At 36.2% G+C, this 26,720-nt stretch overlaps 1 protein-coding gene across 20 annotated transcripts in view; it reads right to left on the bottom strand.

Moving 5' to 3' along the window:
- Positions 1–3,158: 3,158 nt before the first annotated feature.
- Positions 3,159–26,720, bottom strand: part of LOC140139962 (anoctamin-4-like) — a 112,044-nt gene continuing 88,482 nt past the window's right edge. For all 20 annotated transcript variants that reach the window (XM_072161757.1, XM_072161753.1, XM_072161751.1 and 17 more), the window contains 12 exons: positions 22,054–22,218; positions 21,003–21,039; positions 20,743–20,854; positions 20,026–20,080; positions 19,232–19,329; positions 18,400–18,539; positions 17,573–17,725; positions 16,885–16,937; positions 13,892–14,142; positions 12,904–13,003; positions 9,736–9,926; positions 3,159–7,874 (listed from right to left, as the gene is read on the bottom strand). In XM_072161757.1, the coding sequence (XP_072017858.1) occupies positions 7,856–7,874; positions 9,736–9,926; positions 12,904–13,003; positions 13,892–14,142; positions 16,885–16,937; positions 17,573–17,725; positions 18,400–18,539; positions 19,232–19,329; positions 20,026–20,080; positions 20,743–20,854; positions 21,003–21,039; positions 22,054–22,218 (1,374 nt within the window). In that variant the 3' untranslated portion in view covers positions 3,159–7,855. The remainder of the gene's footprint in view (positions 7,875–9,735; positions 9,927–12,903; positions 13,004–13,891; positions 14,143–16,884; positions 16,938–17,572; positions 17,726–18,399; positions 18,540–19,231; positions 19,330–20,025; positions 20,081–20,742; positions 20,855–21,002; positions 21,040–22,053; positions 22,219–26,720) is intronic.

The following is a 26,720-nucleotide window of genomic DNA, read 5'->3' as shown; positions in this document are numbered from 1 at the left end:
AAAGACCAAAGTGATAGGTGCATAATATTCTTGTCATTTGATGATAGAATCTATTCTTATTTTGGTGCATAATATCTAGAAACACTGAACTACTCATCACCATGCCTTTATAGGCTGGTTTCACAGTGGCATGCTACAGAGCTGCATATCGCTAGCAGTTCTCTGCAAGTGGCACTCGCCAAGCAGCATGTATAACTCTGATAGCAGTATTACTCTAAGCTTCTGGTCCCTGGTTCACTAAAATTATAAAAAGTGCATCGATGTCCATTTAATCAATTCAAGACAATTTTTAGTGCACACATCCTTTACTAACTTTTTAGTGCACACATCCTTTATAACTAGCACTTTTAAAATCACCTGAAATTGTTGAAATGTTTTAATGGCATGCACAGGAGTCAATCAATTTGTGGACTTCCAAAATTATACTCCCTTGTCTAGGCTAAATATGTACTAGAATCTAAACATATGTAAAAAGGAGCTTTGAGAATATCTATATTTCTTCTATCAGCTTTATTCTAGGTGACTAACATGGCTCCTTTATAGAATTAGTGAATGTTTATAACCACACAACTTATAAGAATACAGAGAAAAAGAACAGCATTGAAGAAAAATTAGTTTGAATCATATAAAAGTTACCTGCTCGAGTCCAAAATAGCTTCTTAAAGTTTACGAAATCCCTGAAAACTTGATCCAGTAGAACAATATAGATATACCACTATTCTCTTTTTCTAAAATAAATCCCCCTGAAAATGTTTGTTCATGCACCGCTGATCACAAGAAAGATCTTAGAAACGTCCATGTATAAGATAGATCTTTTGTATAATAGGCCATTTTCGCGACGGTTTAATTTTCGCGGTTCAACAGGTAACCACATATTTAAAACATGAAAATATTATTTTCCAACCCATATTGTAAATAAAAGAATCACAAAACTGGGTTAATGATAATCCAGTTGAAATCCACACACTCCCTATGGAAGACATGACCTTAATCTCTCACACAGGTGGTGTAGATTTCAAATGGAGTCACCCATTCAGGTAACCCCATTTGAAATTCACACTCCCTGTATGAAAGATTAAGGTAATGTCTTCCATAGGGGGTGTATGGATTTCAACTGGTATAACCCAAATAACCTCGCAAAAATAACCCGCTTTACAGCACATTTACACAATACATTCAATTGTCATAATTTTAGACCTATTTACTGCATATGCAAATTAAACAATCTCTATTAAATTTGAATGCGCCTCAAGATCTCCCTTGTCTAGGCTAAATATGTACTAGAATCTAAACATATGTAAAAAGGAGCTTTGAGAATATCTATATTTCTTCTATCAGCTTTATTCTAGGTGACTAACATGGCTCCTTTATAGAATTAGTGAATGTTTATAACCACACAACTTATAAGAATACAGGGAACCAGCACAGCATTGAAGAAAAATTAGTTTGAATCATATAAAAGTTACCTGCTCGAGTCCAAAATAGCTTCTTAAAGTTTACGAAATCCCTGAAAACTTGATCCAGTAGAACAATATAGATATACCACTATTCTCTTTTTCTAAAATAAACCCCTGAAAATGTTTGTTCATGCATCGCTGATCACAAGAAAGATCTTAGAAACGTCCATGTATAAGATAGATCTTTTGTATAATAGGCCATTTTCATGACGGTTTAATTTTCAGCGGTTCAACAGGTAACCACATATTTAAAACATGAAAATATTATTTTCCAACCCATATTGTAAATAAAAGAATCACAAAACTGGGTTAATGATAATCAGTTGAAATCACACACTCCTATGGAAGACATGACCTTAATCTCTCACACAGGTGGTGTAGATTTCAAATGGAGTCACCCATTCAGGTAACCCCATTTGAAATTCACACTCCCTGTATGAAAGATTAAGGTAATGTCTTCCATAGGGGGTGTATGGATTTCAACTGGTATAACCCAAATAACAAAAAAAAAATAACCCGCTTTACAGCACATTTACACAATACATTCAATTGTCATAATTTTAGACCTATTTACTGCATATGCAAATTAAACAATCTCTATTAAATTTGAATGCGCCTCAAGATGTGCAGAATTTGTTTAACTTTCCTGTAAACAGCTTTCCTACCTCTAAGTTTTGACATACAGTATACAATTAACAATGTTAAGAGGGTTCTTGATTTATACATAAATAATAACATATCATACATGTACATATATCTTGATTAGACAAGTACTACATTCATGCAAACAAGCAAGCAAGACAGACTTCACAGTACTTATAAACTACTTACAACCATCCCTCATACAGGCTTTTCAACTTGAAATCCACTCTGTGAAAGATTTAGCTAAAGTGATCCACAGAGGGAATATGGGTTTCAAATAGAATAAGACAACTGGGTAACTTCCATTTGAAATACTTGCTCCAGTTGTAGAAGATATATAGGTAGGTAAAACTGGGTTTCAAAATAATTGACCGTAGCCAATTCTGTTTGAAAAACATACTCCCTCTGTGGTAGATTTTAGCTAAATCATCCACAGGGTGTGTGGTTTTAAAATGAAATGGCCCACTTTACGAAAGCACTGAAAAAGCCTCTATATTATTACATTTTTCTTCAGTTGTGTAGGCTAATTTTTGAATGTGCTTGGAAAACTGCTACAAACCTGCTGCTGTTGATGCTTGAGAGGCAGCCCCCACCAGCACCTGTCAAATTCAGAGATAACCTAGTCTCTGATTAATTTGATAACCAGGCAGGTTTGGTCACCCCAAAACTACTCTGGCTGGGCTTCCTCTTTAAATTTGCCCAGCATAAGGAAAAATAACCCTACCTTACAGCCTCATGCATTACGGCACCTGTTAGCTGACTATTTACAAACTACTTTAAATGGCAATGTGCTTAATTTTTTTCCACGCTTTTTCTGATTTCAAATTCCCAACTGTAATTTTCTTTATCTACAAATTACAAACATTTTTCAATTTTACTCAAATGAGTGTGAATGTGTGCAAAATAATATAGCTCAAATTTTTTCCACTTTTACAAAATATGATTTATTGAAAACTTATTTACAAGCCTTTCTTTACAAGATTGGGAGAGTAGATTAAATTGCCTAAACCAAATGGAACATGACAACAGGCAACCCTAAAATCTCATACACAATAGAGGTTTAAGATGGTTTTGTGTTTTATTTGCCCAATTACAGCCAAGTAGGACCAGTTTCCTCTTCATATAATAAATCATTTGTTCATTTCTGGCTTTTTCCGAAGTAAAGTAAATTTCCTTTTGTTCAGAGTTCCGGGTAGATGATAGTGATCATTAAGCACTAAAAAAAATCTCCATTCCTTCTATGCACTCAAAGATCACCATTAACCAATAGTCAACTGTCTTGTCATGACTATTGATCAGCTAATGGGCATGATCATTTTACTGTATTCAAGCTTGATACACAGCACACAACCCTGCTGAATTAGGAAATATACTTGATTGCATAAGTATATTACACATATCTGTACTAGACAAGCTATTTAACCCCATGAGAACTACCTGCCGATTGGCCAAAAAGAAGTTTTCATTATCAATTGGCCCAATCAGCAATATTGTTAGAATAATTTCACCACACAAAAATTGGAGTGAATTATTTGCAAAGCTCCATTCTGATTGGTGATTAAAGTGAACATATCATGTAATTGACCAATCAGAGACAATGTTAGATCGGCAGGTAGTGCTCAGGGGGTTAAGCTGCATACACTCACAGTCACATGTTGTCCAGACAAACAATTTTTGCCAAATTAGTACAAAACAGACTTTAAAAAACAGATTATTTTCACTTTTAAGAGTTGGAGTTTTTTTGACATTTGTCTTGAAGAATTCTTTATTAGAAATTGCAGATTTTATATACAATTTACAGTATGTCACTATTACTGGTTTTATAAAAAAAAAACATGCATATTTTAATGAGTTGGTGTTGATTTACAAAACTTGTTTAATTGAATCGACAACCAGGGTTGCTTCTTAGTTCTATGAAACCAGCAAGATCAGAGTAGCCCAATATTTTTTTCATCATCATTGGTTTCTTTTGAGGCACAAGTTGGCTGCAAGGTGCAGCAAATGCATAAAATAGCACCCTTTTAAGGCTTTCTTACCTTTTCAAAATAGCCCAATAGATATTCAGCCCTGGTGATAACAGATATATGGCAAATTTCACAAAGATTGGGCTGCTCAGAACAGGAATTTGCCTCCACATATAAATTTGCGAGTCTTAAATTTCATGTTTTTGGCATTCACAACAAGTTTTATAAATCATGCAACTCTTAATTTCTAACGGAGAAGCATGTGACATGTACATTATAAAAAGACGGACAGATCAGTATCACACATGCTGTTGAACTATACAGGAATGACAATTGACACAAAATTTACTTTTTCATTTTTTTTCTTCAAATTTGGATAATTACAAAGAAATGGAATGTGTATAAAACACTAGAGAGGCACAATATACTATGAAGATTAACAGCCATTTGAAAAATAATGGCCAATCGCCATGGCAATATGCCCAACAAACCTGAAGGCATATTTCCTTATGAAATCAAGCCACATGAATCATAATATCCCTTAAAAACATGCTTATAAGAGAAAAAAATTTAGTCATGCACAAAAGAAGACCGAAATAAAAAAGATCACAAAATGTGGATTTGATTCAAGACTAACTATATCAATCCTAAGAAATATAGTAGGCTAGACTAAAGGAATATAGTGGACTAGACTAAAGATCTTGATAAAGATACAAATTGCGTAGATATCAGAATGGTACTACACTTACGTTGGTACAAGATTTTTTCATGACATTAAATCTACAGCATTACATGGCACATTGTTTCACCAGAGGACACTACTACCATAATGGACATAGTAGTGTGTTGGCACGTGATACTCAGACTACTGCTAATAAGGCCCAAATAGAACACATCACACAGTTTCATACAACTGCTCACACAGTTTCATCCAACTGCATTTAATTACACATCTTTTTTTTCCAGGTTTTACTTGTCACTGTGTGTAAACCAAGCTTAAACAAATGTGGTCCAATGATGGATCCTTGTGGAACACCACAACTAATTTCAGGGCCAGTTCATGATTGCAGATGTCTGTAACTGGCCTCTAAAATATCCTGTTTTATGCACTGGATCACACACATCAAAGTTTGAACATTTAGACAACAAAATAAACCTTTTTTCTCAAGTTTACTTATCACAAACCAAAAACACTAATATTCCAACTCTTTCTAAATTGTGTAAAAAAGTAACGCAAAGAATGCATATAATACGCTCCAGTTTTAAAATATAGAAAACACTGACAACACTGGCCATGCAGCTTGTATTAAAAAAATTATGGTACAGTGTACAGTTATGTAATTACTGTATATTTGAGTAAATGGTAATCACATGCAACAGCACCCTTAAATCTGGATGAGGCTACTCTTAGCTAGCTGCTGGAGTAGACATTTCAGAAAAATAATCAGAAAAACCAATCCACGCATGAATCATGGAGAAATATGTATGTCTAGTAAACTTTTTACAAATACCTGTACAGTCCAATCTCCCTTATCCGGACCTCATTTATACTTATCTCTCTATTATCCGGATCTTCATAGAAAACATGTTTTTAACGTTTTGAGAGCTTGCTTTCATTAATTTTAGAGTAACCTTTTCCTGTCTCAATGTTAGCACTTCAGACATTCAATTTATCATTCACTTATCCAGATTTTTCACTTATTCAGCCAATGATTAGTCCCATCATGGCCAGATAAGAGAGGTTGGACTGTATCTTCAATACAAATACACAGAATCATAATATACAACTTCCTGATATATAAACAAGTGGAAACATCCACAATGCGGTTTATGCGCTCTACTAGAGGGCGCTCTCCTGATCGTCATGGTTAACTGTAGTTGTTGTTTTGCCATCTCTGTCCCTGTGATAGAAATGTGCAAGATGGTTTAAATATCTGATCGTCATGACTACTATGTACTGAGGCTGCAATACCAGTGGGTGATAAAGACTCATAGGATTGAAAAATATTTTTGATTCAATAGCACAGCACCACATATATTGCCATTCTGATTATGTGCTTGCAAAAACAAGAAGAGGTTTAATTTTGTCTCAAACATTGTAAAAAGTACCGCAATATAGGCCATTCTGTTTGTTCTGATTGCAAAAACTTGGGAAGTGTAGATTGGAAAAAATGGAACATTCAAAGGCACCAATGAATAAATTATGATAATTATGAATAAATTATAATTATGACAGGTGGTGAATAAATTATGGTAATCACAAGGGAATCCATGCTTGCACATGATGAAAATAAAATATTTGATGCATGTTAATAAATTGATGTGATTATATGTCCCATTTATTTATGCATGGTTGGTACATCACTAGGGCGATTCATTCTTCAGCATTCAACTCGAGGGAGGGGAATGTTCAAATGCACTTTAAATCCAAGATCTTTCTAAAGCTTAAAAATACATCAACTAATATCAAACAAATTGATTAACAGACATTAACAAGTTTCATATCAAAGAACTTTGCCATTCAGAAACATTTTGGTTTTACACTTTATTTCACATCAAGGAACTGTGCCTGATGGAAACATTTCAATGGTTTATTTTTATCAAATTGATTCTTGAAAAATTTCTGATATAAATTGATAGATTATAGAATTCCTGAAGAAAAAGCTAGTATAGCACCAATCAACTCTTCTAACTAAAGCAGTAATCACCACAGCCTGACTTGGAGATTATGCCAACAATTTTGTTGTCATAAAATGCAGACCAACTTTTTTGCGTCTGCTTTCTAAAACTCTGCAACACCTACATTTCAAATCACAAGTATTACATCATACCTCACTGCACTGCACTGCACACTGTACTGTACTATGCAAATTTAAAATATAAGAATAGTCCAGTTTTCCTATGAAAAAGGAAGAAAACTAAAACCACTAATCCCTCCAATTATCTCCTGCTGATCTCCTATTGATACAGCTACCAACAGAGTGTGAAAATTGAGACCACAGGTTGCACAAATAATAAACATTACATATCATTTTTTTAATCAGTTGATTTGTCCACTGTGGTTTATCATTGGATGACCTGGCCAGCTAGGAGTGAAATTGGCCAATAGGAAGGCTGGATGATTAGGATTGGTTATATATTCTTTTTCATAGCAAAATCCAACTATAGTATCTTGTAATAATGCATGCAAGAAAAACACTGTCAGTTGTGACATCTCAAATCCCCACATCAAGACTGTCCAAATTGAACAAAGACGAGGGCTCCCCCTATCTTAGCACTCCTGATAAGCTTGTCACTGGGGATGATGCCAAACTTGGATATCAATCTCATGGTACAATAGAATTTGACCCATAATACCCAAAGGTCACAAGGTCAAACAGAGGTCAGTTAATTCTACAACCTTGATCAGGTAGGTGATTGGCATGTCAAAACTGTAGTGCTATAAAACAGAGTAATTTGAAACACAAGTAGCTAGGTGATGGTTCAATCCGAGTGAGAGATAATCAGTAGAGAGTCTATAGAATAAAATTAGGAGAATATTGGGACTAAAGTGAACAAAATTTGCTAAGATAAAATCAGAAAGTGTAGAGTATAGCTTTCTATTTTGGAAGTATTGGATTCAACAAAAATTGTAAAGATAAAGTCAGAAAGTGATATAAAATCCAGAAAAGAAACAAAGATAAAAGGTTTATATAGGATAACTTCATATTTCCAGAGTATTTTTACAGGGATGTTTGTTTGTTTTTCATATCTCACTCAGTTTGGTCCTCAGGGGAGTTGGGATTATTTTACCTACCAGTTTACCCAGGTTCTGTATAGAAATAATTAAAATGTACAAGTTACCATGGTTATACATAATTATCACAAAAACATCAATTATCACAATGGACCACAATGGCCTCATCTCAATGGCATAGTTCAATAACCTCAATCAAACAATCATAGTACAAAATTTGAACTCAAGCTGCAGAGTACAAGTTTTTGTACCCAAATTTTCAAAAGTCATTCAACAAATGTACAAATGTAATAGAGTTGAAGAACTGTGCCATGATAGATGAGCATGTTGTGGATCCTAGTGTATTTAAAAATGTGCATGTTGCATTGTATGTTAATATAGTTTCTTACAGCAGCTTTAGACAATGCATGCCTGATTTTGTTCATGGATTGGGCTGTTCCAGTTGATATTCATACATCCCCGAAGGAAGACATGACCTCAATCTCCCACACAGGGGGTGTAGATTTCAAATTGAATCATCCATTCAGGTAAGCCCATTTAAAATTCACAATTCGATGCATGGAAGATTAAGGTCATATGTTCCATTGGGGGTGTAAGAAATTCAATTCAAATCATAATGACCTCCAGCAGGGCTACCAAAGCTTATACCAGCCTAATTCTTATCAACTGTCTAAAAAACAGGAAACGGTCACAATTGTCTTCCAAATTTGGGTATCAAATGATAAAAGTTGGTATCCGTGTTGACACATCATCAGGTTCAAACATGGAATAAATAAGGCAGTTTTAATATGGATCATAGTAGTCCAATTATTGCAGTTTGATCTGCATCAATGGACAATATAATACAATGTGTACAATTTGATTTGGATTAAAGCGGACTTAGCAATGCACTTTAAATTTGGATCAAACTGCACTAATTATATCTGGATCTTAACATTCCACTTCAAACTGGATTAAAACGCTCTATATGTAGACAGTCCTAATCAAAACATCAAACGCAGTATTAAACTCATAGCGAGTAATCACAAGGTGAAAGTGAGTTTATTGTACACAATTTACATTTTTTTTACGAGTTAAAAACACTGTGCATAAGTGACATCCATGAAAAGTAATTCTAGAAATACACCCACATATAATTAAAAACATTACAGTTACTATAGGATTTATTTTACGTGAGAAAAAACAATTATTTTGAACTGGACACCTCCAAAAATCAGACCTTGATTAATTTACTGTTACATATTATTAAGGTCTGTGCTTTATAAATATATACACATGGTTCCTTCCTGCATAATATCCACATACATAAAGTAACTACAATATAATAATACAAGCATAACAAATATTATATAGCGGAGAGGGTTACAATTCATCAACTAAGCTATTCCAATTGAAATCCATATACCCCCTATGGAAGACATGACCTTAATATCCAACACAGGGAGTGTGAATTTCAAATGAGGCTACCTGAATGGGCAACTCCATTTGAAATCTACACCCCCTGTGTGGGAGATTAAGATCACGTCTTCCATAGGAGGGTGTATGGAATTCTCCTGCAATTGCCCATTTACGCCACATAAATAGCACAGATAACGATTGACACTCAATGTGTTGCAGGGAAAGGTGTTGCATGAACCAAGGCGGCACTTTTGCACAAACTGATACGCCCTCTACCTGAGAAGATCGCAATATTATTTGTAATTTTATTTGTATCGCAAGCGCTTTTAACTGCACAAAATTAAGTCCCAACTTTTTGAAAACAAAATATACTTCAACATCAAAATTTCCTTTGTTTTTATTTCATCATTTGCAGCTGTTAGAGAGCAATAACAAAATTTACAAAAGAGCCCCCTTGGGAGGATTTCCTGCATGCATTTACACTAAGGTCTGCAAACCACACATCACACACGTCACTCACAGCAAGGTGGCGCTTTACCTAGCTGCTTCGGCTGCTCCTGGATCATTGCCCTTTCGTTTAGCCTTCTTCTTCTCAGCTGCTTGCTGAATAGAGAAGTCGTGCAGTGCTTTCTGCGCAAGGTAGTTCTCACGTTTGATTGCGTTTCGCACATGCTCCGGCATATCAGGGATGAAGTAGTCGATGGCGAATTTGCAGGCAAAGATGAGATGCTGAAAAAAGCAAAAAATAAAACACAGTGATTTATAGTGTGCTATGCACAATTGCACATGCGTAAACCCATAAGCCTCAGCACACTTTACAGGAATTCGCTGTGGCCCAAGACACACATTATAAACCATTTCAAGGACTCGGTTCTACATTTCAAGGACTCGGTTCTATACAGAGGCTGAGACCCAATCCGAATATGTACAAACACCTCAACCAGGATCAGGTCTACAAGTTCCGTATGGGGGAATTTGCAACTAGCTCAATTTTTCATGACAACAGAATAACCGCCAAGCACTCTCACACTAGAGTCTAGCGTCTTACTGGTTGAGCTAACTCGACTGGTAGTATAATAACATAAATACATCAACTACAGGGTACTTTACCATGGGGTGATATTATTATTTTAATCATGTGACAATGCATGTGCTACGTAGTGTTTTAAACTAAAATCCTACAACACCCATGATAAATTCAAAGCAAATGTCTCAAGAATAAATCTTCTAGAAATATCTCATTATCACTAATAGAACATGTGTGTAGCTAGCCTGAATGCTTCATCGTCTATCAACTAACTGTTCATGTATTATTGTGAAATGCTCGGTACTGATGCCTGAAAAACTTAGTGTTTGTATCGTGTTGGACTAATGAAAATAGTTGCGCGACTTTGTTCATGCGCCATAGGAAGACTTCCTATCGGTGCCCAAGTCCTACCGTGCCACTGTGATGTTCTGAAGTAAGTAAGTGACCTGTGATGTCATACCAAACAATTGCCCCTGAGTTGTCATATTGCACTCTTTGCATATTGTGTCATGCATCTTATTTTGTTGAGGACCTATGCTCTTAAGGGATAGGGTATGAACGTTTGGACAGTATTTATTGTGGGACATGAGAGCACATCAGACATATCGAATTACATTCTGAATACGAAGAATGGCCTTCTGATATCAAATAATTTTGATTTTTTGAAATTCGCAATGTAATGCACATTTTATGGCAAATGATTAAAAATTGATATTTTTGATATTTAACAGTACTCGAAGTAAACTTTATAAATCTGATGATTTATACTTAAAGTGTATGTAGGTGGGATGAAATGCCGACGATCAGATGAAAATTTGGACCTTTCGTATTGAAGATATGGATTTTTTTCCCCAAAACACCAAAAAAAATTAGGTCTTTTTGAGAAAAAATCCATATTTTCAATATGAAAGGTCAAAATTTTCAATTGATCGTCGGCTTTTCCTCCCAGCTACATACACTTTAAGAATATATCATTAGATTTATCAAATTTACTTCGAGGACTGTTATATATCAAAAATGTGAAAAATATCAAATTTTAATAATTTGTCATAAAATTTGTATTATGTTGTGAATTTCAAAAAATGAAAATTATTTGATATCAGAAAGACATTCTTTGTATTCAGAATGCAATTCGCTACGTCTGATGTGCTCTCATGTCCCACAAAAAATACTTGTCAAAATGCTCATTCCAGATCCCTTAAAACATGCATCATATCAAATGAAGGGCACAAATGGGAAAGTGAAATGGTCATATACTGTTCCCTGTGGCATAATTGATAGACCAGTCACTTTAAACATAAACAAAATTGCATCACCGAACACCAATGCAACATAGTCTAACTTGACTGCTAACAGCTAATTCAGATCGAAGTTACGTAATGTTACTATGTCAACGGGATCACGCGTTTGAGTAATGAACCATGGTCGAACCAATCACCACAAAGGTACCGTATTTAGTCAAATAAACGCCCCGGGCGTTACATTTTCCCAAGGGGGGGGGCGTTTATTCAAGGTCAATTTTTGAACGATAAAAAATGCTAAAATGACGAAATACTGAACTAGAAACACTGACTTCTGGCTCACTTCCAGGTTTCCAATCCAGATTTTCGCCAATTATTGACACTATTATCGACCATGTGGGGAACTTGGTAAGCTTACTACACAAGATGGCATGGAAATATCAGCATTTTTAAATATCTTTGTTGAAAAAAGTGGTGGGGGCGTTTATTTGAGGGGGGGGGGCGATTATTTGACGAAATACGGTATATGGCTCTCGAAGGCATACCAAAATAGCATAATAGCAGAATTACGTAACCACTTCGATGCTGAATTGCACCTGTCACCAGTCATGGGCTGTTCCATTTAAAAGCCACACTACTCCTGTGGAAGATTTAGGAACCATCTTCCACAGGGGGAGTACGAACTTCAAATGGATTTAGCACATTAGCCAACTCTTTTAAAACTCACCCCCCTTTTGTGAAAGATTCAGGTTGAATCTTTCTCAGAGGGTGTATGAAATTCAAATGGAGCTGCCTGATGTGTTCATTTCATTTAAAATTCATACTTCCCCTAGGGAAGATATTTCAAACATCTTCAACAGGGGTAGTGTAGATTATACATGGAATAGCCCATGATACTGAGACTGCTATGAAAAGATATTTAGGGATTCAATCATGTTTCACCGTCGTTCATCACCGTTTAACAACGATGCAGCCGCGTCGTCTGCGTGGTTTGAAGTAAACCACGCAGACGCGCCGGACGCGAGTTGTTAAACGGTGATGAACAACGGATGAAACATGATTGAATCCTTTCAACAACGAAAAGAAGCTAAAGATCGTATAATTCACGATTATTTCACGGGAAATGTCAGTTAATCATTGTCACTAAGCCTTACAAAAACTTCGATGATTTCTCTGTTAATATCATCAATAAAACTACAGAATAAAACGGCAAAATTTAGCCGCTATTTGAAAATACTGAATTCAACTTGTAAGCTTGCATACGCACAAAGGTTCCAGGCATGACGAATTTTACGCGCTCTCGCGTAACGCGTAGTCTCGCTCGCGTTCGCTGCGATACGCTTACAGTAAAAGTGTGGATTCATCACGGATTAACAACGGTTGGCTCCTGTACAAAGGTATAGGAAGAGTTGTTGAATAATGGATTAATGTGACTTACTTCATAGAGCAGGACAAAGACCAGCTTCATAGCCAGGATCTTCCAGTGATCAATGGTGTGATCGTAGGGTGGGTTTGGACCATTGTAATAACCACGGTACCTGTACATAAAGGATACAAATAAAATATGCCATGACTAAGTGAGTCTTTTCTAGTAAGGCAAAAACAAACAAACATGTTTACCTTTTTTTTTACAATTTAAATTGGAGGATTTGTTTTGATTTTTTTCAAAAACCACATGACATCTGCCAAAGTAACCTTAAGCTGGCAATTCCAATTATGAAATGAAAATCAAACAAATAGTCACTCAAGTGTACATTGAAATAATCGTAACTGGTAAAAGACCTACAAAGGGTATATAAATGTTGGTATATTTATACAGCGCCTTTCACATATGCACATGTACCAAAGCGCTTAACATTAATTCCGCTGCCGTTAGAATATGTCAGCTGCCATACAATGCCCAAGGCATGCTCAAATCATTGGGCGCCACTCAATGGACAATATTCATAACAGCTCCCCATTTCACCCCTGGGTAGAGAGAGGCAAGTAAGGTAAAGTGCCTTACCCAAGAGCACAACACGATGGCACCGCCGGGGCTCGAACTCGCAATCCACCGATTACAAGGCAGAGCCCGTACCGCTATGTGTCCTTAAAGGTATCTGATCCAAAGCCTTCTCTGTATCTAAAAGGGAACCCGCGCCTTATTAACAATAAAATCTGGCGTGCTAGCCATAGGTTTCAAAATAAAACGTCCAAGTTTTGAGATTTTTTCTCAAAATATAAAGAGCTATCTCAAGAACCTCTACACGAATACAGGGTTGTTTGTACTCATTTTAATGCATTTTTCATGCTGATTCCAAATATGGTCATTAGAATTTACAATTCTGAAATTTTTTGAATTTGTAAAAATATTTGAAACTTGTCGCCTGCAGTCGTCACCCTCGTGGAGAGAGTCAAAATCTTGGGCACAAACAATATATACATACCGGCACTCCGAGACAGTTTCATTTGCATACATATCATAATATTCATCGCCTGCTTCAACAGGATACCCATCATACACAAAACTGTATTTATCTGGGTTTGGTCCACTCGTTTCCCCATCAATCATTTCAAAGTTAGAAGTGTTGAATCTGGCCAGCGAGTAATCGATGTAGCCACTGAGGGAGCCTTCTCCAACTGCGTACTTATAGACTTCACGAGGTATAAATTCAGACGTGAATGCGATGACGCATGCCTAAAAGAAAAAAAAGGGGGCCGCATTTATGATTGCATGACTAAGTCGCTATTCGCAACTATCGACTACAACTATGTAAGTCGACTAATGACGACTAACTATCATGTCCTCAAGACACATTAAATTTATGTAATACATAAAGATTGGCATACTGATTGTTTTGACATCCATACAAATGTTATTGAAATTATTTCTTATGTGCAAGATTTCTTTGTTTTTGATTTTAATTGACGAATAGAAGCTTGATTGATTGATTGATTTTATTTGGTTCCATAATACAAAATACATAAATATATTATATTGCACAGATTAAAATACATTACATATATATATAACACTTGACAAAATAAGAAATTAAAAGATATACAATGTGAAGATAAAAATACACTAGGAACTGGGATAACCCATAAAGCCAGTGTTTCAGGCTTATTTCCAATGGGGTCCTCAAAAGAAAGATTTTGGCAAAAAAGGCAGAGAGAATAAACAACAAGCACACAATGGACAACAGACCCCACTGGAAATTAGCCATTACTGAAAAGTTTCCTTATTGCACCCTTGAAATGATGACATCGACAAAGAAGTTCAGATGTTAAAACCTTTGTGAAGTCACATTCACTGTTCGTATTTAATATTCTAAATACCAAAAAAAGGAAAAGCAATATCGGTTTCAATACCTTGTGTCTTTATATATAATATATTGCCTCATTAATTCTTAAACATGCCTTACATGTTGATTTATGCATTTGAGGCTTGAAAGTGACATAAGTTTTTACTAAAATTTTGACCTCCAAATAGTCATCAATAGTCGACTACTCTTGACTATTTGGTGCTGACTAATATTGACTAACAAATAGCTTAACTTGTGCAACCCTAGTCGCATTGGGCTATTCCAGTTGAAATCCATACACCCCCTATGGTAGACATGACCTTAATCTTCCACACAGGGAGTGTGAATTTCAAATGGGGTTACCTGAATGAGTGACTCCATTTGAAATCCACAATCTGAGATTGAGGTCGTGTCTTCCAAAGGGAGTTTAAGGATTTTAACTGGAAAAGTGTGTGATTGAATGTTAAAATTCTGTCAGCTGTCAACCACACCACTCATATATACTTGGTTTAAAAGCCCATTCAGCAATTTGTTGAACCAGAACACAAAATTAATTCAAATTCAGATTTTTACATTTTTGGAACAAGCACAGTTGTGCTACTGAAGTGGATAAATGGATAATGTCAAAGCACTCTGATAAATCTTGGAATAGATTCATCAGGATTGTATAAAGTCATAAAGTTTGTTAATTATGTAGACAAATCCAATATTCTACTCACGGTTAGACAGTTTCGTCAACCAGGTCGGTTGGGAGGGGGCAAGCATAATTCACAAGGACACTAACAAGCAAACTAGATGGATACACAAAGCACTTTGGATCAGAAAGAGGGGCACCCAGACTATCAACTGTGACGAGGGCATCTACTCTCTAAATCACATGTATGATCCGCTGGTAAGAACTGTGCACCCTAGGAATGAGAAATTTCGCGGGAGTGTAGGCGGATCATGGCATTACTGAAGAAGTCAACCGACCTGGTTGACGAAACTGTCTAACCGTGAGTAGAATATTGGATTTGTCTACATAATTAACGAACTTTATCACTCTGATAAAGACAAAATTGGACATCAAGAGGAAGATGGAATAAAAGTGGTTTTATTATTTAAATTCTGCATGGTTTCAACCCCAGGACCCCTCCCGTGCCAAGGATCCTATCGGCGACTAGTAGCCACAGATGTTTCACTGGCCTGCCCAACAAAACCGTGTGCATATATGAGTTACAGTGATTGTGTCATCACATCATTCATTCATGCATGTTTAAGTGTAATAGCTGCCATGTGTAGCTGCCATATGTAGATGAGTACAATATACTGTGTGTAAATATTGCCAAATGTTCACAGGGCAGCTATTGCACTTACCCACTTCTGGCACTGAGCAGTCGATATAGGAAGCAATGTTGTATTTTTATTGAAAAATTAAACACCATCTTAAATAACTTTCTGAAGTGCCCTGGGCGTTTACACCACTGGATACCTCTGGCTACATAATGTTTATGTACCAAATATTTCTTGCAGATTAATTCGTTTAGCAAAAATATCGCCAAATTCGAATTTCGTTCTGGTGCACCAGAACGAAATTACAACACATTGTCTATGGAGTAGTGTAATACACATAATCATGCATAACTCGCATAACGCATAAAATCGGAATCAACTGAAATTTTGGAAATAAGCTTTTTTCGTGGATATCTACTGAAAAATGTCATAAAAAGAGGATGCTAGGATCACGAAATACTCCTTTAATGGAATCAAAACAATATCAAGCAAAATGAGTAGTTTGTCAAGTGATATCAAAGTTCAGTTTTTAAGTTCATTATATGGGCCACTTTTAGAGCTTTATTTCACTGCAAACTGTATTACAATTTGATTTACAGATCAAGAGATATGGTCATTTTAATGCTGCTCAGGCCAATAAAACACAAAGAAAGTTTTATTGGCTGCATCTAAAAAATGAATATTTATTTTATTTTTATTTTATTTATAACATTCAGCTAAGTCAGGTGAAGCCCAATAGTGCTCAGAGGCTACTAAATTAGATGCCAACCGAATCTGACGGGACAGGGATATGGAAAGAGGTCCAATTTTAAGGAGGAGAAAAATCATTAGCTTGATCATATCACATTTCTATAATCACTTACATTGGTTAAGACGGCAAGGTTTCCGACACCCAGTAGAATAGCATACCATGCACCTGAAATATGATGAGGAAAAAAAGATCATATTAAGTAAAAAAGATGAGATACCTAAAATATGAGATACCTAAAAATCTAAGCATCAAATTTAAAAACTGAAAGAGCAAAAACAGCCCAGTTGTGTTGTGGAAACTTTATTTGTCTAAATACCCTAAAATTGTTGTCATGGTTACCCTTTGAATGTAACAGGGATGTCACTGGGCAATATATGCATTTCCTGATAATCCATCTGGTCCTTGGACAGGTGTCCGAGAGCTTGCGTGCAGTATTGAACATTTAGGGGGGTTTGTCCGGGGAATAGGCTGCAGGGTATCACCCCAATCCTAACATTTTTTTTCTGCTCTTTTTATGACAAAATATCATCATCCAATTCCGGAAATGTGAAAAAAATAAATAAAAATTATTAAAAAATTTTTTTCTTTTAAAATTTTCGGATTTTTTTGGGTCCAATTTTCCGGAATTCAGGCTATTTCCGAAAGATTTACATCCCTGATGAAATTATGATGAAGATTCAATCTCTAATACACAACAGTAAGTTATGGAAATTTATGATGTGTTTTCTCAACTGCCTATCGCCAAATTCCATATCAAACCAAAATCTGTGGGCAAAAAGATTGTGAACAGAAATTCTTACCGATATCTTGTGCTCTGGCAGCGTAAGGTCTGCGTAGCTGGGTGACAAACTTGAAGGCATCAAGTCGGATCTCCATCAAGTTATTCACAAGTGCAAAGAATGGAGCCAGAGGGAAGGCAGCGACAAAGATGGTAGTGAATCCAAACTGGACAGCTGAATGGGAATGAAAAAGAAATGTGAGTCTGAATAAATATTGCAAGGAGAGAACCTCTTTAGAAAGGTTACTGGAGGCCAATTTTGGACAAAAATATAGCTTCAGTTTACTAAAAACACCAAAGGTCTAGCATACTTGGTTCTAAAGTTATGAAGTTTTTGATGTCTATTTTCTTATGTATTTTATTGTTTCTTTACTCCATATTTTTACCATTATCTCAGTTTCAAATTTGCCACCTTTGGCCCCTATGGACCAGACCTGTCACAATTAAAATAAATTGTTCTTGGGGTGCATAATCAAGCAAATATAGTTCTTTATTTAATTTCTACTACAATTTGGCAATGAACTGGATGGAGGTTAAAGTTTACAATAGGTTTATTTCATGCAATTTTAGTAATTCTGACGTCAAAAAAAAAAGGCAAATGCCAGTTTTAAGCTTATTTACAGGTAAGACATGTCAATGTATATTTTGGTCACTTTTTCATTGAAAAAATATGGGAGTGTTTATTAGGCAGGGAGTGTTTGATAAAGTGAATACGGTGAATATTATAGTCTAGGAATTTAGTATGAAGAGACCCTCTGGCAACAAATCTACATCCCCTTTGTGGGAGATTCTTCCATAGGGGGTGTATGAATAGCAACTGGAATAGCCTAATATTCCAGTCATTCTTACCCATTTCCAAGTACTCCTTGAAGAGACCACGCGGACCAAGATCGCTAAGATCAAAGTCCTTCTCCCACTGCTCGTATCGACCTTTGCCCTCTTTCTCCTCAGCACGACCGCCTCGGGATCGCCAGAAGTTGAGTGCAATTCTGGATATTAAAAAGAAATGTGATATAGGAAGTCAGAGTCCCTTCAAATTATTTGTTTAAAGGCGGGGCAGCTGTACACACTTTGCTTCATGGCGCCAAACTTTGACTGCTTGGAGCAAAGGCTAACTATAATAGCTGCTTTGTGCACAAAAGGGTTAACTGCTGTAGGTTAAACAAAGGCAGGTAACCCCTTTGTGCTCCAGGCAGCTAATCACCATTTGTGTGCTTCAAGGATTTGAACACTGGCAGTGCCATTGCAGTTTGCACTTAGGCATGGGGCCCTTCACCTCGTATACTGAAGTACAACACAGTAAGCTATGCTGGGAAGTTAGGCATAGAAACAGGTAGTGGAGAACACCCACAGCATACTTATGCTGTGAAGCATGGCCCCAGTGCCTTGCAAGAGATTGACACTCTCTTGATAACCTTAACTGGCCCAATGGACTTGAAAATACTTAGTATGTAGCTTTTTAGCCGTCACTAAGAAGAAAATGCATCAAGGTTAATATAAGATTGAATCAAGTAGCTTGCACTGACTGGCCAATAGTAAAACTTCTACCCATCAGGTTAATTTGAATATAATGTATAAATTTATTAAAATAATCTTAAATTTTGTGTTTTATGTATATGCACAAATTAGGTGATGGGTAATCCCAAGATTAGCTCAGGATAAAAAGCACAATTCTACTTACGGTACAAAGATCTCCATGAAGTTGTTGAAGAACTGTTTACCACACATGACAATGGCGATGTTAATGAATAACTCCTGTAAGCAACCAGCTGGATCACACTGGAATACAGAGACAAGAGGGAGTTATACATGGAAATACACAATATTATCACACTACTAAAGCTTTATTGGTAAGGCGACGAAAAAAAACACCTTGTTTTACTGGAGGACAGCCTTTTTTCAAGGCTACAATGATCCTAAAATATTACTGAAAGCTCGAAAAGTCGGGTTAAAATTTGATTTTTTTATATTTTTTTACAAACATATTTTGAAAATGTTCTAAATTCAAAACACAAATCTTGGTCGGTCGGAGCCTGTATTTTTTTTTTCAACGCGCAAAGAAGATGATCAAAATGGGTACTTTTTTGGTTTTCATGTAAATTTATGAATTGGAGCGAAGTACAAAAGTGATAGGCAAAAAATATTAAAGTGATCAATATTCTGTTTGTTTAAAGAGAAAATGTGGGTCTACCTTTGCAGGGATCAGTTTATTGGGTGTTTTTGTTTTGTGTTTGCTTTTTATTATTATTTGTGAAAGCATCATTTTGAACAAAATATGCCATTTGTTGTTCTTATTTTCACCTCCAGTAGAGGTAAATTCTTAAGCTACATAATAAGCTTTGATCCAATCAAATCGGTGGTCTACAAGCAAAAATATGTAAATTTTGTAAACTAGTAGATATAAACATTTGTCACTTTCTTTGAAAAAAGAAACTAATAAGTTTAACATAAGAAATACAAATAGTTGATACCTACCTCTTCCTGACGAAGACCCAAGATTTTACCATAGTCTGATGGATTTCCAGGCAGTCTGTAGGAGGAAAAAAATTCATTAGAGTGTTTGAAATAGATTAAAAAATAATAAGATGTTTTTACTACAGCTAAAACAGAAACAGTTCAGTTAAGGCGCTTAGCAAGGTGACAACAAATGGGGTGGCCAAAGGAGCGAAACGCACAAAAAATGCCCAGTTTAAAATTTTTTTTAAATGGGGTTAATTTGCACAAAAGTGGGGTGGTGGTAACCCCGTTATGCGACCAGTGGCATAGATTTCTTTTTTTGACAATGGGGGGGGAATTTCTTGAAGTATAGTGAATCCAGCAACTTTTGGCGACAGAATAAGATTATGGTACAAATGCGTGTGAAAAATTTTGCCATATTGAAACTAAACTGATGAAATATAGTGCAAAAGTGGAATAAATGCGCATGAAGCACGCAAAAATTTGAACTTTTGGGGCTAAAATGACCAAATATGAAGTTAATTTGGTCACAAACCCACATACAGGTGCCAACAATGGGGGGGGATGATTGTATGGACCATCCATTGATCCCCCCTCCCCATCCCCCCGGGATCTACGCCTATGTTTGCGACGCGCCTGGTTCAATTACAGGAGACAAACTTGTTATTTTTTTTAAGCCCACAGCACGACTTATGAATATTGATACTTAAAAAAACAATTTGACCAACTACTTACTTTCCTTTGAAGAAGGCAATATAGAAACTGGATGAGTAGTAGTTGACAAATGCAAAGAAGTACATCTTGAAAGTGTAGCTGTCTTCATAGTCAGTCTCAGTACGATGCAACTCTGAAAATGAATAATCATTATGCAAATTAGATAATTAGCATAGAAACTGGTTGAGTTATAGCTGAGTTGGTGAATGGGGACAACAGTTTAGTTAAAGTACAGCTTTGTAAATTATTTGACTATATTATGTTTTTACATCAATACATACCAAAGTCTGTAAGGAAGGTTGCAATTTTGTCGTAGAGCTGTCAAGAGAAAATACAGGAAAAATTGTTAAGATATTCAAAACTGGCTCTAAGTGGAAAATGTGAGTATGGCTACTCAATATTTGTTTTAATCACACAATTTCAAATTTTGTTCTCATTTGTCTTTTGAGAATCAGGTTTGGACAGACCATCCAAGACAGTACTTCGGATTGGACTCACTCCTTTACTGCACCATGGGCTATTACAGGACAATGTGGTCCCGAGGCGTTCAATTCGCATCATAGATCGCCCTAGGAAAGAACCCTCCTCCCTCCAAATTCAGCCCTTGGCACCACAATAGAGCAGTTGGAGCCACTACAATGTTCCATAGAATGTACTATAGTAATGCTCCAGAGCTAATATGCCAATTACTACCTGACCTGCTCCAGACTGACCCTTGTCTTCACCGCTCCGTTAGAGATCACAACCTTGCATGCAGTTCATATTCAAAGAGCAAGCCTTGTTAGTCATGAATGGTCCTTAATTCCATCTACAGCCTGTACAAGGAATGCACTCCACCTCACAATCCAGAAATGGTAAAACGAGCCAGCTTCAAAAAGAAAGTGGCACCCATCAGTTTTACCATAATGATACTGCTGTTAATACCCTTGATATGTCTCAGTGGCATGCGCAGGATTTTTTGAATGGGAGGGGGGCACACAAATCCTGTTCTCCCGAATGACTGCACCCAAGGTTGCACACCCTTGGTGTGAAGCCCTTAAGGCGTGGGGTCCCCTACCGGGGGTCCAGGGAGACCCTTTGAAGCACTGATCTTAGGTTTTTTAACCTTAAATTAGTTGTTCAAATAGCAAGTAGGTTTACTGCCGATGTGAAGTACAGAAGGGGAACCAACTTTTCCGGCTGAAACTGGCATGAACAGTGACCAATCCAGTTCCCCCAAATGACCATTTTCCCCTACTGGGGCTGTGCATGCCACTGATATGTCTTTTGTGCATGCCACTGATACGTCTTGACATAACAGTAAAAAACACATTATGAAATAGGTATACTTACAATCTGCAGCGACATAATGATGATCAAGCTTATGCCTGAAGCAGTACAAGATGTGATGATTGATGCCTGTGAACTGATGAAATTATCCGACACCGCTGCAATGGCAGCCCTGACTGCGATACGGTACACAATGATACCCATCACGGAGGCCAAGACGAGACATATCTGTGGGAAAGATGATAGTGGTTTGGTGTTTAGTAAGGAGGCCATGAAGGACCTTGCTGGACAGTTTCAAAGAATAGTGAGAACAGAATTGAGAATCCAGAGAGTCGGAAAGTCAGAAAAAATATGCCAGATTGCAAGAGTAGAAAGAAACAAGAAGCAGAATTAGATCAAAATGAGTAGAGCAAATAAGAAAAGACAAGAGTTGGAAATTTTAATGTTCTGTGTGCTAGCCATGCGCTTCAACGGAAAAAGTTCAAGTGTTGAAATATTTTCTCAAAATATCAAAAGCTATCTTAAGAACCACTGAACCAATAGTAGGCTTGTTTGTACTCATTTTAATGCATTTTTCATGCTGATTCCAAATATGGTCATGAAAATTCACATTTCTGAAATTTTTGACTTTTAAAATTGTTTTTGAAACTTGCCGTCTGCAGTCGACACCCGCGTGAAGAGAGTTAACATTTTAAATGGGCTATATTTTAGTTGTAATCCATACAGCCCCTATGGAAGACATGACCTTAATCTTCCACAGAGGGAGTGTGAATTTCAAATGGCGTCACCTGAATAGGTGACTCCATTTGAAATCTACACCCCTGTGTGGGAGATTAAGGTCATGTCTTCCACGTACAGGGGGTGTACGGGAGTCAACTGAAACAGCTCATTACAGATTAGAAAGAGCAAAAATATGAAGAGAAAAAGGAACTTGATAAAACTTAAAATAGAATAGAAATAGAAAAGAAATTGAAGAGAAATGATTATTTTTAAGATTTAGATTTATTATTAACTTAATTATTGGAATTGTCAAAGTCACAATTTACTACTATGCTACTTTTGACACACTTTAACCTGTCTAAGTTCACATGAAAAACATAAATCTTGATGATGAGTAATGGATTTTGAGGCAAGAAATTAATATCTTACATAAAACAAAGTTTGAACAGCTGAAAAATCCAAAATTTCTATAAATTTTGAGTCTCCTAAAAATAATTTCCCATTGTTTGCATAATAAAATAAAAAAGAGGAACTGGAATGTGACTCAACTGCTGAAGAGAGATCTATTTCAGCTTATGGGCACTACATCAAAGTTGGTCCTATAGCACTATTGGTGCCTAGTACCAATGATTCTTTCTATCATATCCTTGTGATGTAATAAATTGTATCACACATAGTAATTAACATTTGCATAGTGTTATTATTTTTCATTTAATTAAAACACTATGTAAATGTTCAAGATACGATAGCAAGAGCCATCGGCGCTGGACCAAATTAGGATCAAATTAGATGTTGCCTTATTTGCCCCACCCCACACATATCCTGTCAATATCAGTGCCACACCCAGACCTCACCCAAGGGACGGAGTATTGCAACTCTTAGCATAATCAAACCCTGGTCTCAAACCATTTTCTATTAATCAGCACATGTTCATTTATAAATTTTGTCTTTGACAATTCCAATAACATGCTTCTTTTACTTTATTTATGCAAATGCGATTTAAGCATTTAAATAAGAATGTTATTTTAACAAAAAGTTAACATGCTGCATTTTAGTTCAAGATGGAAATGATTATGGATATTTTATAGTTTTCACATCCTGCCAAATCGAATCAGAGTATGATTCTGCATGTGTACCTATAGCATTACTAAACGTAGGATACTTGGTAGGTACCATATCGGGTACATATATGGTGATACTAATACATTATATAGTTCCTCAGAGAGGAGTCTTGCTGTGATAAAAGTGGCATAGTCTTGTTCATACTCAGAATAGATTTAGCAGTTGTAAAAAACCATAGAATGTATGATATATTTGTAAGTATAGCGTTTAGATGTTACAGATATTAGTAGCAAAAACACAAGACAAACAAAAACAATAAAAGACAATAGACACTTTGTACATGGGACAAATAACAGGTGGCATTGTAAACACTATGGTGAATAACTGGATTGAAGGTGGCATAGGTCTAACTATTATTATGGATGTGGCATATATTCCGGGTGAACTTTGCAATTCCGAAGGTTCGCTATTCCGAAGGTTCACTATTCCAAAAATAGAGAACCTTTTTTCATATTCAGTAGAGAACACGGTGACTTGTTTCGAATAAAGAACCTTTATTCGTTTTCGGAATAGAGAACCCATATTTGAATATTCGGAATAGAGAACCTTTCTGTTTTCGGAATAGAGAACCTGTTTGTGTTTTGGGAATTTTCGGAACAGAGAACCTTCGGAATAGAGAACCATTTTTTCGGAATAGTGAACCTTTAATTACATTCGGAATAGCGAATGGTAAAATTACACATTCGGAAAAACGAACCTTCGGAATAGCGAATCTTCGGAATGGCGGACCTTCGGAATAGCGAGAGGACCCCTATATTCCTACCCCAATGGCCCAACCCATGTACTTCCCTTTGGTATATTCTTATTAGATATAATCAGCAATACTATTTGCAGCACTGAGAGTCAGATGTTATATTATTTGAATGATATCATAGAATGAACCTGTTATTATAGGTTTGGTGCAGTATGTTCATCTGGCTATGACATTGTAAGAGGATATTGGACCATTCCAGTTGAAATCCATACACCCCCTATGGAAGACATGATCTTAATTCCCACACAGGGAGTGTCAATTTCAAACAAGAGTCACCTATTCAGGTAAACCCATTTGAAATTTACACCCCCTGTGTGGAAGATTAAGGCCATGTCTTCCATAGGGGGTGTATGGATTTCAAATGGAATTACCCATTGTGCTGGACCATTCATTAACCTTATCTTTTATATTCCTGATGTTCTAGAAGAGCAGCTCATATGTAGGCAATGCTAAGACTAATTTTTCAATATGTTACACTATGCAAATGATTGCAATGATACACAAATGAGCCAAAGTGGATACATGAGGATACAATGTACCATTATTTGCTTGTTTTATGAATAAAATTGTTTAAGGCTATTTAAGTTTTCTGGGGCTTTTTTCAGTCACAGATGAATTTGCCTAAAAGCAGAAATCCTGAAAATGGCAAATAGATGTGTTGTTAAGGTCTGAATTTTTAATATAAGCTTAAAAGTTATTTTCTAAATTTCTTTTTTGTTAATCAAACTAATCTATGCTGCTTTGATGCTTCTTGGGTATTAAATTATCAAAGGATCAGATTTGTAAAAATCCTCTGCTCTTCCTCAGCCGACTCTTTAACCCAGTTGGTCGAGCATCGGACCAGTAAACCAAAGGTCCCTGTTTCGAATTCTGGATGGTCAGTGCATTATTATTTTTTTCACTGGATATCATTCATGTTGTGTGGTGGGAAGTTTAAATCCAATTATTTTAATCTAATCGGTTTCATGTGTGAAATTGAATAACAGCAAAGATGCAAGACAATGATCTGGTAGCCAGATGTTTCATTTCACTATTGATCACATAAAAACCTGATGCCGTAACATTCAATGTAATGGGTCATTAACATTGAACAGTTTGATTCAACTTGTAATAATTTGCAATGTTTCTATGTGCACACTAATACATCATTTTGGAGATTCCTGAAGCATTTGCAAGTGAGACCCTGATGTTTCGTCGATGTGCACAGTTTCACTACCCACGTAGTAAAGATGCGACCATCAATAATATATCAGGGTTTCAAACCCAAAGGTTATCGGGAATTTCAAAAATGTCTATTGAAATGGGCTATTTTAGTTGATATCAATACACTCCCTGTGGAAGACACAACCTTAATCTTCCAAACAGGGAGTAAGAATTTAAAATGGAATTACCTGAGAGGATGACTCCATTTTAAATCTACACCTGTGTGGGAGATTACTGTCATGTCTTCTATAAGGGGTGTATGGATTTCAAGTGGAATAGCCTAACAAAGCAGAAACTTTTAGCATTTTGCAATTTAATTATATTGCATGTGACTGAATGACAGTTGAAACGGCTGATGTCCTGATGAATGATGACACCCCTTAGGGTCTTACCATAAACATTATTATTGCAATTCCACCAAATATTCGTGGGTATTTGACGTTTAGGGGTACATGGGGCTCTTCCATCTATATAAACAGGGTGTACATGCCACAAAGGAAGGGGTGAAACGAAAACAAGGAAAGACATGCAAAAGAAACAAAAACAAAACACATAGAAAGAAAATTGTAAATGCTATCAATTAGATGCAAGACACATGAGCTTCAACTTTTGTGTATCAATTAATACAGTTCCGCATCGTTGGACCCCCAATCTTTTCTTTCATCCAGTCATCAACAGAATCTGAAAGTTGTACCCACAAGATACCTGGAATATGACTTTGTTGACCTTGTTGTTCAGCAGCTGCTTTTTCGCTGGATACACTCAGATCATATATTAAAAGATGTACAAATTTTGTTGTGAGGTGGCATCATGGTCATAGAAGGTATATACCATCTATGACTTGATTGTTTTCCTTACAGCATAAACCTGTTTTGAAAAGGGAAATAAACCACTGGGGATCTCATAGCTTTAGTGACTTGCAACTAATAGG

The sequence above is a fragment of the Amphiura filiformis genome, chromosome 18, assembly GCF_039555335.1.
Source record: "Amphiura filiformis chromosome 18, Afil_fr2py, whole genome shotgun sequence".
NCBI classification, from domain to species: domain Eukaryota; kingdom Metazoa; phylum Echinodermata; class Ophiuroidea; order Amphilepidida; family Amphiuridae; genus Amphiura; species Amphiura filiformis.
Note: the sequence above shows the minus strand (reverse complement) of the source record. Positions and strands in the feature narration are given on the sequence as shown.